This window comes from Anas platyrhynchos, chromosome 4 (genome assembly GCF_047663525.1).
Source record: "Anas platyrhynchos isolate ZD024472 breed Pekin duck chromosome 4, IASCAAS_PekinDuck_T2T, whole genome shotgun sequence".
NCBI classification, from domain to species: domain Eukaryota; kingdom Metazoa; phylum Chordata; class Aves; order Anseriformes; family Anatidae; genus Anas; species Anas platyrhynchos.
Window position 1 is genome coordinate 31352333 of NC_092590.1, and position 16875 is coordinate 31369207.

Consider the following 16875-nt stretch of genomic DNA (forward strand, 5'->3'; position numbering starts at 1 on the left):
CTCTTTGTAGAGGTGAACCCTCCTTAACTAAAGTTGTTTGGTTACTTCTGCTTACTGCTGAGCTTTCTCTGTCCTCACAGAGATACTTGCAGATAAAGCTGGCCTAGGTTTCAATGAGCAAATGTTTCCCTGATGTGATCAGGAGTCTGGAATTGATGAAGATCACTAAGACATTTGGACATAAGTCACAGAAGAAAGCCATCAGATTGTGGTGTCAGGACACTGATTATTTTATGCAAAACTGCAATGTGAAAAGCTTTGTATCCCACTACAAGGTAATGACAGTTCCGGAACCAGCATCTGTCTTAGGGTCTGCTTACAGCTGTAGTTTTTGTTTTCACAGATAAGGCAGATATCTACCTCAAAGGGACAATGAAGTATGAGAAAGGGCCATGTCTTTTTGATACCTGCCTCCGCGAAAGTGTGTGTGTGTGTGTACGTGTGCTGTATGCATTGCTCCAGAGTACTCAAAACTGTTCTCTAATCCTTTTAGCTGTGAAACTACCAAGAGGTATCTTAGAAACTTTTTGTACTTTCCATGCTGGATATTTTCAGTTTGTCATTAGATTCTGCTGACTTTGATTATTTTCTTGTCATTACTTCCAGACCAAGAACTACTTAGCCCTAACTATAAGACCACAGATATTTGTCTTAGAGGTTTTGCCATGCATAAAACAGTATTATTCGTATTGATTCACCTTCAGCCCACATAGCAAGTTCAAAGGGAAATAGCTAAATGAAGAGAAATTACTGAGGGGCAGAAGGGAACAAGGAGTATGTTCCTGGGCCTTAATCTGAAAGGCTGTGTACCTTGTGTTTCACAAATGTCAAGTCTGAAAATAAAAAAGCAGAGTCTGGAAAGTTCCCTCACGCACTGTTGCTGTCCTTCCTGTCAGGATCTGTCACTGTGAGGGAGATGATGAAAGTCCCCTCATCACACCGTGTCGCTGCACAGGGACCCTACGCTTTGTTCATCAGGCCTGCCTACACCAGTGGATTAAGAGCTCAGACACACGCTGTTGTGAACTCTGCAAGTACGACTTTATAATGGAGACCAAGCTCAAACCTCTTCGGAAGGTATGGTGCTTTTGAATTTAATTACACTGAAATGTCAAATGGCTGGAATGGCTGCACAAATGGTACTAGCACATTTAAAGAAACATCTACCTGTCCAAAATGGCTTTGTACTTGCTGTTATTAAATCAGTCCCAGAAATCTTTTTTCTATATTTAGGTTAGTTAATTTACAGGAGGAGGGTGTTTTGAATAGACTCCCTTTTGGCATGCATGCAGTGTAAATGCACAAAAAATAGTTATTTTCATTTAGAATTTTTATCTTCTGCTTTTTTATTATTGGCTGATGTGCCTATTTTTAAGCCAGAAGGAAATCGTGCTCCTCACATTTTGTTCCTGAATAACACAGGCCAGCTCACCCAGTGACTCTTAGTTGAGCCTGTAACTTCCAGTTGAGAAGGATGCTTATACTACTGTGGAAATGGCAATTATGAAATAACACAGTCAATCATTTTAGCTGCATCTGTTCTAACTGTTACACTCGTGGGCAAATTAATCACTTACACATTAAGATTAGTTAATGGAATCTAAACTACAGGGCGACCTTGCATCCTGAAAGTCAAATGTATGTTATCTGTACTCATCATCTGTTTTCCAGGATAAATCAATTTAATGGTACAAGGGTTGCCAGTATAGAGAAAGTAAAGAGTTTATTAAGCATATGTGGGTTTGGTTTTGTTTGCAGTGAATAATTTCTCCTGTAGATTTTCTCTAAAAATGCTCTCATCCACTTTGGATTTTGTTGCATCTTTGAAGTTTGAGTCAATCTAGTGCATGGTGAGTTTTGATTTAAAATAAATGTCAATCCAAGATGCTTTGAAAAACATGTAGACACTATTAGCTTATAGCTAGTACATGCATATATAAAGGTGTTTTGATGGCAAAAGACATTTTGGTTTTGTCAGCCTTCCACTGGGAGCAGTTCTGAAAAGGAGAGCAAATAGAATTCCTGTTCATTTCTCATCCGGAGAAATTATCTAGTAGGTCTCCGGTGATAAACAACGGTTGGAGAAAGTTGGGTCTGATTTGACAAGCAAAGCCTGTGATAACAAAGGACAGTTCTCAAGTGCCTGGTAGATCTTGCCAGGTAGACTAGCAATTGAAACAGATGTAAATAAAACACTGATGACTAAAAACTTAATTATATTGTCTCAATTTTTAGTAATAACAGATAAACTTTAGATAATGTGACAGGAAGGAGGTAATTGTATAAAATTCCCTGCCTGTAGCGTGTTTTCTTTCTGTTTTTTCTGTTTCAACAGAATTTGCTTTAACCTTCCACCTAACAAACACACTTGCTACTTTCCCCAAGAGAACATGCAGATACCACTATTTCAAGTATAAGTCTTTTCCTGATTGTGTTAGACATTAGTGTGTCTTTAAAAGTCTGGAAATAAAATTTATAGCATCCAAGGTGAAAAGGAGTGAATAATGTGCATAACTGTTGATATCAGAAGTAGCCACTCTTTTTATTTTTTCTTGGAAAGAATTTAATGGAATACTGATGGATTTAGAGTGGTAATGTCATTCCTGCAAATCTGTCTTTTTTTAATTGAATGATTAACAACATTCATTTCTTTAGCCACATCGCTTATCATTGCTTCTCAGGTATGTTTTTGATTTCCAACATAGCAAAGATGAGCCTTTTCTTTAAGAGAGGATGTATTTGTTTCTGCTCAAGACAGCACTGTAGCTTATCTCATTGATAATAAAAATCTGGCCACATTCTCCCTCTTCAATGCAGTGCCAAAAATATTTTTCAATATAGTATGGAACCAGCGTATAATTACAGATCATGATTTGAACCCATTTCAGAAACCAAGATTAGGAAACGTTTTTCAAAGTTTTCAAAGTTAAAATTGTTTATGGTATATACATTTATGGCTTTCAAATGTGACACTTTTCTTATGTTATATTAAACTGAAAGTATCATCCTCAGTAAGTGTATATACTACCATCACGGTCTTTCTCAGATTTATGAAACACTATCCAGTTTATGAGGAGCTCTTTTATAACCAAGCATTTTGAGAGCTGTAGCAAAGACAAGGTAAGGGAGGAAAGTGATCATGAAGAGACTTGCCGTGTAAGCACAGTTGCCAGGTATGTGTAGGGAAGGATTTAATTTTAATTTCCCCTAAAGTGAAAGTTTCTCACTAGCTCCAGAGGAAGCATTTTCAATGGCCATCAGATCTGGATTTGAAATGACATTCTACAAGTGAAAGGGTCACAACTCCCAGCCAGTTTTGAGTTTTAAATCTTAACTTACTTATGATGTGAGATTATAGAGTTTGGTTCTTGATTATACATTGCTTCATTATGATGAAATTCATCATAATATCTTTGTAACACTTCAACTGCTGGTCTGCTGAAGGGAAAAATTATACACCACAGAATTTAATTACAGATAACTGTAATTTTGTTTGTGAAGTATCACAAAAGCAGGATTTCACAATAAAACAAAACTATTTTGATTCAACTGACGAATTACCATCTTTATGCATGCCTCAGTGTTTCATGCACCCTCATTGTTTCCTAACCATTTTTTAATCAAAGTCTAGGGATTCATAGCATAATCATTTTTGAATATCATGTCATATAGCTGCTAGCACCCAAAAGTGACAATGTGCAGCATACTAGGTTAACATAATTCAAGATACCTCTATTAAAATCAATAGCTTTGTGCAAATATGCACCAGTAATTTAATTACGGAATCCCTGAAAGCATCAGACATCAAATAAAACTTAGATTAATCATGTTAGTGAGTCTTTGCATTGAAGTAATCTTTTTAAGTAATGATCAACAGGCAATGCAAGAGTTTCGTGTATTTCAGGAGGAATAATTACTTGGCTAAATACAAATTTAGAGATTAAATATTAAGCATTGCTTAGTGTATCTGTTTTATTTCTCCTGGTCTCCATTATGACTATCCGTCGCTATAAATAATACGGTTTTGTTTGTAGCTTTACTTTTCAGCATTTGCAGTGTGTAGTGCAGAATTTTTTCTTTGTAAAGTAACCTTATTTATCAAGCAGAGAATTACAAAGTGACAATAAGCTTGTGTCAGTTTCTTATTGAGCTCTCTCAGGTAATAGCTTCATCCTGGGCAAATCACTTCTTCATTAAAAAGGATGTAATCCTGATAAAGTGGTACCTGCATTTCATATCTCTTGAATTTGGTATTTGAAGCATAGTAGAGACAGAAACTGCATTAAAATGCTTTGAGTATGAAATGGATTAAGGCATTAAAAATGCAGAAATATCTTCAAATGCAAATTTCTCCTGTGTCTTGCTGTACTTGTAAATACTTTTTGAATTTGAAGTTTGCTGTCCATTTAAGATTTCTGGTATCTGATTAGATGTTTTCCTTTGATGTCTTATCCCGACAGATTATTCCTCAGTGTCAGATATGTCTCTTTCCTCTCCTGATTTTGTTTTACCTTTGAAATGATTTACAAATAGTGTTGCATTTATGTGAGGCAAAGTAATACTGCATTGTTACCATGCAATGGTTACTCTTCATCATTAAGAAAGAACAAGTCATTTTTTGTTTGTTTATTTGTTTAGGGAAGCACTATCTAACAGCTAATAATCATTGTGTTTCTGATTGAGAGGGTATCTGAATCTACCCCTTTTAAAAAGAGAATAAGGAGTGTTCTTTTAGGATGGAGTGTTATGTTTCTTTTAAATTAAACAGAAGAAAAGCAAGTGTACTAATACTGATAATGAAAGAAACCTTATCTTCGTGTTAAATTTGAAAGTGTATATATGTCTTCTCAATGTTTACTCCTCTTGCATTTTGTATTTGTTTGCATGCTGATAAATAGCACTTCTGAATCTACTACAAGGTGTGTCTCTTTGGGTTTTACACCCCTGTACTCTGTAACTTCTCATGTCCCCAACTGCTGTCATTAGGCAAGAAGAAAGGAATGCTCCTTCCCTGTTTGGTACCATTTATTTTATAAATTACCAGCTTGCCAGCTCTGACTCCCATACAGGATTCGAGGGTTATGTCCCTGCTGTAGGTATGTAGTTCACTATAGCAAGTATTTTGTTTTAATGCGGTAGGTTGGAGATGTTCTGTTTGCAATGAGACCATCAGGTCAGGAGAAGGACACATCTGCTTCTGCTCTCTCTATTCAAGTTAAAACTGTGTAGGGTGCCTTTTTTTTTTTTTTTTTACAAAACAGTTGTTACTGGCATTACTCTAAATCCAGTTGTTAGAGCTCTTTGCTACAGTGTAAGAGCCAAATTCAGCTCCCTTCCACATGCTCAGTGCAATCCTATAAAAGCAGTAAATCTTAGGAAATATGTCTGCCTGAAGGAACTCATTCAGAACTGGATGCTTTGTGGATAAATCCTTATTTGATAAAATCTGGCAGTACGTGTGATAACTTCAGTGAGGGCAAGATATGTGTTGTTGATTTATTTTCGGTTAAATGCTAGCTGCACTTGGAGAACTGGTATTTATGCTCCTCGTTTAGGAATGTGGTGGTGACTGCTCAAAGTGATGCAGCCTGCAGAGACATCTTTGTGAAATCAAAACCGATCACCATTAGAAACCACTCCTGCCCCCAGAGCAGACTGTCAGAACCAGAAGTGACCTGCAGCCTCTGAGGAAAACAATGAAACTTTGAGCAGTCATTACTGTATAGCTGGCTGTTTGCTTCTGATTGCCCTGTGCTGCAAAGTAGGAACCGTCTGGCTTTTACATCAGTTTTCTAATAAGGCTTATGATAAGAAGTGATAGCTAATATTGCATAGGTCAGGTAACATTGACTTGCTGAGGGATTAGCTCTCTTTCAACCCAATTTGGTGAATACTTTGCAGTCCTTAACATAGCAGAAGATCCTACATTTCCTTTTGATTTCTGGTGTAGCTGCACAGTGTCGTCAAGGCAACCTGCTCCAGTGTTTTCTTTCTTAGAGTAAACTGTCTCAACACATCGCCAGCCTCACATCAGTCCTTGTAATACGTGAGGTCAGATACTTCACCAGTATGCACAAAGGCACAAAGCTGTTGCTTTGGTATTGGCTATCATGTCATCGTAGTGAGTAACTCTGTGCTTAGGGGAGCACGTGTATATTAAAGCTTTTAAGGTTAAAATAATTCTATAGCATTTATATCCCATTGTGATGCCTTGAGGATGTGAGGAACTACTTTGTTTTGACGATTGTATGTGTAATGTGAAAGGAAGTAATAGAGCCTTATCGCTAATTAATCTGTATATAGGTAGCATGCTGTAGTTCGTAGAGTGAAGTTTTCTTGCATTTTGTGCTGTAAGAGGCATCGATAAAGAAGAGCTTTCTCATGGTAGTAGAATTTGGGCTAGCTTTGCATCTCCTTTCTTTTCCATTTAGCACAGCTTTTACTCACACAGCTGCTCCTGATCCCATGAATTTCTGACTGGAGATGCTGACCTCTGGTGCCTTGTACCTTGAAACCATCACACTGTACCCTTACGCTTGCAAAAAGCCATCATTCTACTAGACTTTGCTGGGACCCCTCATATGCAGCATCCTTTTAAGAAGCAAACAAACAATCCTACACCAGAAAATGAAACAAATACTGTTTCCTCTTCTAATTAGCTGCTAGTAACCAGATTTGCTGCTTCTGCTGCTCAGTAGCATTTACAAAAGCAAAGGGAATTCAGGAGTTCAGCTGTAAGTATTAGTTGTCCAGCTGTGGGCATTAGTGGTGTTACCAACTATAGGACACAACCACGAATGTGAGCTCTTTGAGGTACAAACTCTTCCATGCTTTCTGAAGCTGAAATAAACAGTTTTGGTCTGAGTTTTTTTTTAGAGATGCAACTGGAATCAAAAGATTTTGTATCCATTTTGCTTAAAGGATACTACTCCATCCTGTGGTTTGTCAGCTTCTCAGTTATTTTTTTAAATAATTGGGGTCTGCTTTTCCTTTTTTATTTCCAGCCATTTCAGTGTTTCATTTTTATAGCTTAGCTTCATGAACAGTTCATAACAGTTGGGTTAGCTCAGGCACTGGAAATAGTGAAGAGAATCCCTTGATACTGGCTTTGCAACTAAAGAAAACACAGACAGAACAGTGTTCTGACACAAAATGTATAGTTAGTAATATAAATTTAAAGAACATAATCAACTCAAGGGCTGACCTAAACTATCCATTGCTATTCATGGGCTTTTGTAAAAAAAGCTGTTTCTACTATTTAATTTTGAAGCTAGAGATTTTACCAGCTCTAATGGGATCAGGCTGCTCTTCATGATCTGATTAATGTGTCTATTAATCTCTCAGATAACTAATACGTACAAATCCTACAGTGGTTATTTGCATCAAATTTATTTTGTGTGAGAAAGATCTGCTATGAGTTTTAGTTCACAAGCTGATGCTTGCCTACTGCTGGAATGCATGCAGAAATGAATTCTCTTGAATGTAGCAATGCTACATAGGGTACTTGATCAAAATTATGATCAAATGGGATAATTGTTGTAGTTTATTCCCTAAACTTATGATTTTTACTGTTAATTTAATTTTATTCCTGTGGCATTTTATTAAAATTACTTGAAAGAAGAGCCTTTTCCTCTAGGAATTTAGATCTTTATTCATCTGCTCCAATTTGTATGCGACAAAATTGGGATGTATGGCATTTGGTGGAGGTCTTTCAGAATGAATAGCTTCCCTCAGCTCAGTGCCAGAGCACTAGGCTATAGTTTTGTGTTAATTACTGTAGCTTTTCCTCAGCACAAATTTCTTCTATTTCATTTTTATTTGATTGGATCAAAAGTGCGTATCATGTGGGAAAACTAAAAGACAGAGAAGGTAACTGCAGCTATTCATTTGGAAATCAGTGGTATTCTTGCCAAAGTCTTGTTTATAGATAACTAAGCATGTCAGGTTCTTTTTTTTATTCTTGGGGATATGGTGATATGGCAAATCAGGCACACAACATATATAGGGTATATGTAGTTGCAAAAATAAGATATGTCTAGATGTGGTTAAATGAAAATATATTTAACAATACTTGGCTTTTGGTGTAAAAGGGCATTTAAACCAAGCCACGTGATTGCAGTGATTCAGACTGATGTGGTTAAAGGAAGCTCAGAAGTTGAGTTACATTTTTCTTGCAGAGTAGGTCAGTTGCTCTTACAACTTGAGGAATAAAATAATGACATAACATGCAAAAAAAACCACCTTGTTGTTCAGGTCCACTGGTACTATCAATTTAGTGGGTGGTAGAGGAGCAAAGAAAGAATTGGTAAAAGTATATTTGATCCATTTAAGTGAAGGACAAAAATTGAGATGACAAAGACAGGCAAGATGTTCTTGAGATTCACCCAACACAACTAAATGGCTGCACTTGGTTCAGTGGCTTTTGAATATGGCTACTTTCTGATTCCAGTCAGCTGTAATCCTTTTCTCACAAGACTCCTTCACATCTGAAATCACCTTTGTACCCCTCCTTCCTCTGCTTTCGGCTGTACTCTCCATTCCACACATGATGCTGGAGGGCCTCAGACTGTAGAGATTTAGTGCATGCTTCTGTAGATCAAGTCACACAGTAGATTCTGCAGGTAAATGATTTTAGGTTTTTATTCTGTAAGATACAAATTAGAACTCTAAGGAATTTCATATAGTGGAAAGAGTGTTAAATTACTAATGTATCAAGTGTAAGAATCAAGGACATGGTCTGCAACCAAAAAAGGCCAAGCACATTTAGTACAAGGCAGTAAAGCAAATTTTCATGCTTGCACTAAGAGAAGGCAAATTTAGGAAAATATTTAGGAACATATTTTCTAAGAGGAAGGTGGAATAACTAATATTCTATTGTAACTTCTGGAGAAGACTGTATATCATTTACAGCTACAGCTAAAGAAAAAGCATATTTGTTGTCTTAGCTTTTCACGTGTCACCAGTTTTATTTCATCAGCTCTAATTTTGAAATGCATGTTTCATGATACTTCTCAGCAGGCTAGACAATTAGATACTGAGGAAATTAAGCAGTATAATGAATGCTGAAGAGAAGGTGGTTCAGGTAAAGACTCTTAACAAAGCTATGATCGTATATTTTAACTGTGTGCCTAAAGGAACATAATGAAGATGAGAAAATGAAAATTCTTCAGGGAATTTTCTTGTAATTGGACAAAACTGAGGGAGATGTAGAGGCATACAATAATATGTAATGTGTTGTTGCTATCCTCTTCCCTCTTCTCTAATTTTTCTCCTTTTCCTATTTCTGCCTTGTTACCCTAGCTTTCTGTCCCCATCCATTGCCAAAATATGCTCAGATGTGCAGAGAGCCCATTCTGTTTGGTGTTCAGAGACAGAGACTCTGCCACCAACTGCTGAGAGGTGGTTTGTGATGGCAGCTGTAGTGGAGGATGGACCTGTGGTCGCTTTCACCCTGGCACACTCCATCTCCAGTCTAGCAGTGTCACAGCTGTTCTTCGACTGCCCACAGAGTGCATACCACAAAATGCAGTAACCCTGCCTGCTTTAGTTGGAAAATGAAAACTGAGCCTAACTGACCTTGAAACAAAATTATGATCCGTGCTTTGTACCACAGGAGTTAGGTTGTGCTTTTTTTCTTCTTTTTTTCTTTAGTATTTTGAGGCCTGGGCTGTGATTTTAATATACACGCTGCATAGTGACTGTGGAGGAAAAGAATCGTAAAAGAGAAGCTTATGATAGTAGCAGAGGCTGCTCATGTAGACCTCTACTGAACAAAGAGTTTCTTACTGTTGTTCAAGTATTCAAAGAGGAATCTTGTATTCTCCAAAGTGTTTACTTTCCGTGTGCGTTCTGTATAGTGATGGAAACTAATTCCTAGCAGATGGGAGCTGGGAAGAAGCTCCCAATATTGAGAGTTTATCCTCTAATTACTTGCCGTGGGGTTTCTTGCAGATTTCTCTGAAGCACCTGGTGCTGGCCTCTGTATGAGGCAGAACATTGTATGAGAGGGACAGGAGGTCTGGCAACTCCTGTGTTTGCACAGAGTAGCATTTCTTCATTTAGTTTGCGTTGGAATGATTAGGATGCAGGTACTGAAGTTCTTCTAGCTGGTAAATGACAAGTAGTCTCAGTAGTACTTCCAGATTGCAAAAACAGCTACTTCATTTTAGAAATGATCTTCTCAAATTGCTTAATACTTCTATTTTGCAGTCTTTAAGGGTCTGATAATTGATGACATACACAGTTAAAGTTTCCATGAGTTTGTGAAATGCGCATACTGATTACATCACTCAAGTCCAGCTTTTAGCTGTCACTTTGAAAATAAATGTAGTGCTGCCTTGATTTTGATAACACCAAATTACTAGTTCTCTGCAGATGACAATCTCAAAGTGTTTATCAAAGTGACATCTTTTGTTACGTAGTTCTTTTAATAGTCTAGACATGCATTTCACACTGTTCAGGCTTAAACTTTTCTTAGTAGATGTTTCAGATATGACAGTAATTTGAATTGCATCCATGTTTACTTAGTGTCATGTAGGTACAGAAACAGATTTTATGTAAACTTCAGGCAGAGAAAGATCTGTAGTAGTTCATCTGATGAGTTAACCAGGTTGTTGTTGGTTTTCTGAAATTATATATTTATTTACTTTATTTTTGTTGTCAGTGACAAGGGTCTAAATCTGTTCCTTAGAAGAGTTTCTTTTCTGGGATGTACCTTGGCAAAAGGCCATCACAAATGTTTCTGTTATATTGAACCTGCTCTGTTCTTCCTCTTTGCATGTGCTCTGGGTGTGCATGGGGAAAAGAACAAGGAGGTTTTGTGGTCCAGACTCTTTTAGCCAGCAAACCTGGTACGTGCCCTTTGACTGTATGATGGACACCTCTTCTCTTGGAACAGGATGCAGTGAGGCATGCTTTCTCCTTCTGTAGGAGGCAGTCCCTCGGGAACAGACTGTAGCCACGTGTTGTTTAGATGGCGCAGCATGGCCCAAAATGCTTTTCCTTAAATTGTAAGGATTTAAGTCTCATCTCTGATCAATGCTTCAGGCCTGCATGAGGCTATTTCTGTCTCCTGACGAGGGGAACCCCGTTGTCTTTCATTACAGCTATTTCTTCCTCCTCCACCCACTGCACAGATCCCATTCCTGCAAACTACTGTTGCAGCTGCTTTCCTCCAGCTGGTAGGTTGATAGCAGCGAGCAGTTTGCTGTGGAGCCTGAGCCAATTAGTGCTGCAACAAGTGACCAAAAAACCCTCCCCACACCACAGACAATAAATAACTCTGAGCTACATGTTCAGACTACTGACATATCTTCTCTGCTCAGCTCACTTCATCATCTGCTGCTCCAGCTCCTTAGGAGCTTTTTTCAAAAGCTCTGGCTAGATCCTTCAGGCCTGTTTTGAGATAAGAAAGATGCTTTTCTGTGCATTTTGAGGCTGTGTGCAGAATGCAGTTTCTACAACAGCCCCTAGTAAATAATTTTAGCCTTCGTTTTGCGTGATGATTTCAAGATAGAAGTTGGCTCAAAGTCTTTCCTTGTATATAGACAGAATTCAGAAAGTGTTGCATGACTTTAGCTCTAAGTGAGAACAGGAGGAAATCCTTCCAGCTGTCGGTGCTGTTTACATTATGTTTGTTCTCATTTCTTCACTTAAGTAATGGAGACGGAGAAAAAAGTCAGAACAGGAGAAATATTTAGTATGAGCAGTGTAATGCCCACTCCAGATTGCCCTGTCAAGCCTCCTTACATGGCATTAAAAAAAAAAAAAAAGTTCCTGAGAATACCTGGGAGCTAAAGGCGCAAGCGTTCACTCTGTAGCAAAGCAGCCCATTAACTTCACCTTCGATTTGGCATCTTCAGTCACGAGCCTCTGCAGGAGACAGACCTGATGTGGTAAACATGTGCATCTGCAAATCTGCTGTAGGTAAGGAGTTGCTTCAGGAAGTCTGTGCAGACAAAACTTCGTGTCCAACGTGAGGTGTTCCCCCTAGCAGGAGTCCACATGGGGACACAAAAAGTAAATCTGCAGTCTGAAGATGGGGGAAAGGGGGGCAAGCGGCAGAGTTTGTGGGGTGCAATCCTGTGATGTGTGAACAGCACCAAGCTTCTGCTTCTGTACCAGGGCACCCTGAAACCAGTTTGTAGAAAACTTAATGTGTAGGGCAGAGATAAAACCGTGGACATACTTCAGTCTGTAAGAAGAAAGGCTGTGCTGGTAGTTTGAGGATACAAAGCAGCATTTTCAGACCCTCTGACGATCCATTTTCAGAGGGTACTAAAAATATCCGGATGTATTTGTTGCATATTGATTAACCAAGCTTTTACTAGATGGCCCATGTGGGGAGGCAAGTTTGGTCCTTTAAAATAAGTATCAGCTCTTTTCTCAGACCATGTTAGAGGAAAGGGAAGTGGTTGGCAGCATATGATTTAGATGCTCCTCGCTTATGAGCAGCCTATTCAAGTCTCCCCTCTCTCCCCCAGAAGACTCATGACTGCGTTTTGTAATTGCGAGGGCAGATTATGAAATCAGAAACCGTTCCCCTTTCCGAGCAAAGCAGTCTGTAAGAAACAAAAAGAAAGCACAAGGTAGACATCTAAACCAGGCTGCAGTTTTCCAGCTGCCACCTCCAAGGTGTGCCTACAGACCTCCGGGCGGCGCAGCGCAGGAGCTTGGCTCCCTCTGGCTCCTGGCTGGGAACTTCTGCAGCAGGTACGCGGTCATCCACCGCCCTCCTGTGGTCTGCAGAGCACGGTGCAAGCTTTCTTCCCGGGATACGCACACGTTGTTTGTGGAAAAAAGGCTGGTAGATGCTAGCACACCTGTTCCGTGGAGCCTAATGTCGTTCGTGTGGTTGCTTCTGCGTTTGCAGGGTATTAAACAGTCTGTGCCTCTGGTGATTCCCAGCCTGCGTTTGTACAGCTGCCACCAGTAAGGGCTGTGGGGGTGGTCACAACAGGGTGTACCACCGAGAAGGGATGCTTCAGAGTGGGCTGAACAAAAACTACAATGTTTGTCTAGCAGTTCATTGACTCCCTAATTTGCAAGTCATTATAAATGTCTTCTCTGTCGCTTACAGTCTCTTTCACTCCTTCTAGGCTCTAGAGCACTTTAGGAGCGTTAACACGGAAGTTTCCAAGGAAAGTTGCATCTGAACACTTCTGTTATTTTGTGTTCTTGGTGGCATCTGATACCCTATCCATGGCATGTCACAAGGTGTCATCCTGATGGATGTAGGTTTTTCCAGCTCAAGGTTGAAGCTAATAAAATGTGATGCGGCTTATTTTTATCCTACCATCATGGACTAAATGTAGAGAGCCATGAGAATTGCAGAAGCTGCAAAATACAGCAGAGATGACTTTACTGGGGATTAAGGAGGCATTCCTGTGCTGTGTGACATGGTAGCAGCTGCCAAATATCCCCAACCAGGTTTAGCATATATTGAGCCCTGGACAACACAGCACAAGAAAAAGGGGCTGATGCTTTTTCTGCTCAATATACTGTTGTCTCAAAGCCTTTGCTACGGACTTTCAAGTAGTTTTTACTTCACGTAATTTTGCTTTTATCCACGCAAGTCTGTGCTAACACTGACAGTTAAATGTTAGATTTAAGCCTATTGCAAAAATCCTAAGAGTGAATTGCATTTTTCTGCTCCAGGGCAACTTAAATTGCAGGTTTAAATTGCTAGCAGATCAGTCGTCTAGGAGGGAATGACAGTAGTCACATAGTACTCTCTGTTCAGCCAAGCTAAAATATGTGATTAGGACAAGAAAATTACCTCAGCCACCATAGGGTTCACCCAGGACTAGAGCACTAAGTTTAATTAAATTTCCCCTTCTGAGCTCAGACCATTGTGACTGGGGCAGAGGAGAACTGGGCCTGCAGCTAGAGCTGGGCAGAACAGCCGCACGGCTTTGTGAGACACCAAGCAGCTGTAAAAACTTCCAAGTACTCTCATCCCCCCTGCATCTGTCCCTGAGCAGAGATCTCCCCTGTGCTCCTTTCTCTCCCTTTTTATTTTATTTTTTTATTGCAGCTGGGATTAAGGGGTGCTCCACACGGTGTCCCAGCTCCATGGTGTAGTGACCTTTGCCATTCTCCTGCCAGCCTGCTGGTTTCTGGTGTGGTAACACATGCGTGGATGCAGTAGACATACAGCCCTGCTCTCCCGTGGGAGAAGAAAAGGGGGCAGAGAGAGGAAGCAGAGGCCAGTAGGTCTTGGCTTGCAGTGTAGCTGGTCTGATCATCTGATCATGGAATGTTAGCAAAAAAGCCTGGCTTTAGCCTCTTCCCACTGTCTACATCTTGTGATGCACATTTCCTGCAAATATCAGCATAAGTTTGAGAGGCTGTGCCTTTATTTACCTATCCTGCCAGATGGTCATTTGTTTTTGTCATTGTTTTCCACCTACAATATGTTTACATTTAGATTAATGGCATATTCTTCTTTCCAAACTTTAAAATACCACAAGGAAAAGACTTCTTTGACTTGGCATTCAGGTCAACCATCTAAGGCTTTTCAGTGCATGACAGAGAGCAAAATAGCTATAATGAGCTGCAGATATGCATGACAATGAAAAATTTAGCACAGAATTTCCCCACCAGTAGAACAAAAATGTAGTATAAGAGACGACAGAAAATTTTCTGTTTGAGAACACGATTCCTTCTTCTTTATATTAGCCATTGATCTTCCACAAAGCATCCAAAGCTACGCGAAGGGTTAGGGCAGGATCCTTTCTTCCATGTGGACAAAGACAACTTTTTCTTTGGCAAGAAAGCCTGTTGCAAGGCTTGAATTGAATTCTCCTTGCAAAAAAAGGATCAAAGTCTCCAGGTCAAATGCTGTGTAACCTGGTAATTGTAATGATAAGGCTGTAATGTTAATGCCACAGTCTCCATTCTTACCACTGAACACTGCCTACATGAAATACATGAACCTGACGTTCTGGGTTTTATTTCCTCTTTTTTTTAATGCATGCCATTTCTCCAGACTGCTATTCAAAATCCCACAAGCTTACTTTTCACTTTTAAGTACATGTCAGAAGCTGTGATGATGTATCAACTGCTAGCTCTGTCTCTTCTTGTATTACTCAGGAAATCTTTCGGTTCTAGTTATTTAAGCCTTGTGCTCATAAATTTCTGGCAAACAGTCCACTGAGATTTCGTTTTGAGACAACAGGACTGAAATGTGTAAGCTGCCATTAAGGAATGGTGTTTGTTTGGACCAGTACGTGCTGCTCTAAAGCTAGCTGCTGACAGCAGCACTGCTGGAAGTTCGCCCTCTTGGTCTCATTGCATGGACACTCCTCGGCTTTCCTGGCAGTTGTACCTGGTGGGAATCTGGCTGGACAGCAAGTAGTGTTCAGACTCCAGGAGTGGCCGTTTCAGTTCCGGTTAGAGACCTGCCCTGTATAGGATGCCATCTCCAACTCTGGCCATGAGCAATTTGGGGAAATTCGTTATTTTCCCAAAAGAAAACTAAACAAAACAGAAGACCCCAACCAGCCTACAACAAAAGCAAACCTTTCAAAGTAAGTTTCTGCCACCTCAGCGCTCTGAAGTGGCCAGGGTGGCTGGAAGCTAGCAGGAACCCTGTCCTGGGAGCACCAAAGGTACGTGCTGGCACAGCAGGGTGTTCCTGCGCTGGTCAGTGCCCTGGCCTGGATTGTGAACCAGCCGAGTCGTGCATTAGCGTGACTGTGAGAGAGGTGGCACTGTTGTATCGTCGTCTGCATTTGCTTTGTTCATCAGATGCCAGCTATGGACTCTGTGAGATTATTCATCAGATTGAGGCATTTTGCTTTTAAATGTCATATTCTTTCATCTGTTTTCAAAGGCAAATGTTTTGGTATAGAACGGTTTTATTTTAGAGAATTGCTAAAATATATATATATATATATGTATTCACAAGCAAGATTAAAAAATCGCCTCAAGAGTTGCATTGTTCAAATGCAGAGAATCGCCTGTTTCATTCTAAAATAGCCCTAACTTAAACTAGGATTTAGTGCCATAATTCACAAACACATGCCTGGATTTAGTGCCATAATTTGCAAACATATGCCTGGAAGATACTTCTGGAGTTACTGAGACTGTTATCATGTATGATCATTTCCATGTAATCATCTTCTCAAGTTTATTGAATTTAATCCTCAAATGCAGCTGTTCTTTATGGGAAAAAGAATATTTTTCATGCTATTATTTTATGGGAAGGCTGTTCCACAACTCCTTTAATTTTAAGAAACTGAGAATGCTTAAGAATAGTTTAAATATTGCAAGGCAATGTGTTTTTTTTTCTTCTCTTCTCTCCAGAAGTGTGCAACAGGAAAAGTTAAAAATAAATATTCATCTTTTTACTTGTCTATTACTGTGTTATGGCTGTACTGCAGTGAAATTACTTCAGATGTCATTCACAAGCAAACAGAAAGAATGGAGCTCTCCTTCCTAATTCTTCATTCCTGTGAATCTGTGAAAATGAGATCATTATGAATTTTACCATGACAATGCACATACTACTGTTCTGTATATTATTGAAATAAAATCATAGAATCATAGAATCATTGGAAAAAAGGGTTTGTTAAGTCTATTAAGGCTTGCTTTATTTTTTTTTTTTTTGGCAGAAAGAGCTAGAATGGCCTAATCAGTTTAATGTAAAATTTCACTAATCTGATTTTGTTTCTCATTTTTATTTTTTATTTTTTTTTTAATTTAGTGGGAGAAACTGCAGATGACGACAAGTGAGAGGAGGAAAATAGTTTGTTCAGTCACATTCCATGTAATTGCAATTACCTGTGTTGTTTGGTCATTGTACGTTTTAATTGATAGAACCGCTGAGGAAATTAAACAAGGCAATGATAATGGTAAGTGTTTTTTATCTTC

General features: G+C 39.3%; 1 protein-coding gene across 14 annotated transcripts in view; it reads left to right on the forward strand.

Annotated features, from left to right (window-relative positions):
- Nucleotides 1-16875, forward strand: part of MARCHF1 (membrane associated ring-CH-type finger 1) — a 295689-nt gene that overhangs the window by 271442 nt on the left and 7372 nt on the right. For all 14 annotated transcript variants that reach the window (XM_072037339.1, XM_072037344.1, XM_072037340.1 and 11 more), the window contains 2 exons: nucleotides 897-1077; nucleotides 16709-16856. In XM_072037339.1, the coding sequence (XP_071893440.1) occupies nucleotides 897-1077; nucleotides 16709-16856 (329 nt within the window). The remainder of the gene's footprint in view (nucleotides 1-896; nucleotides 1078-16708; nucleotides 16857-16875) is intronic.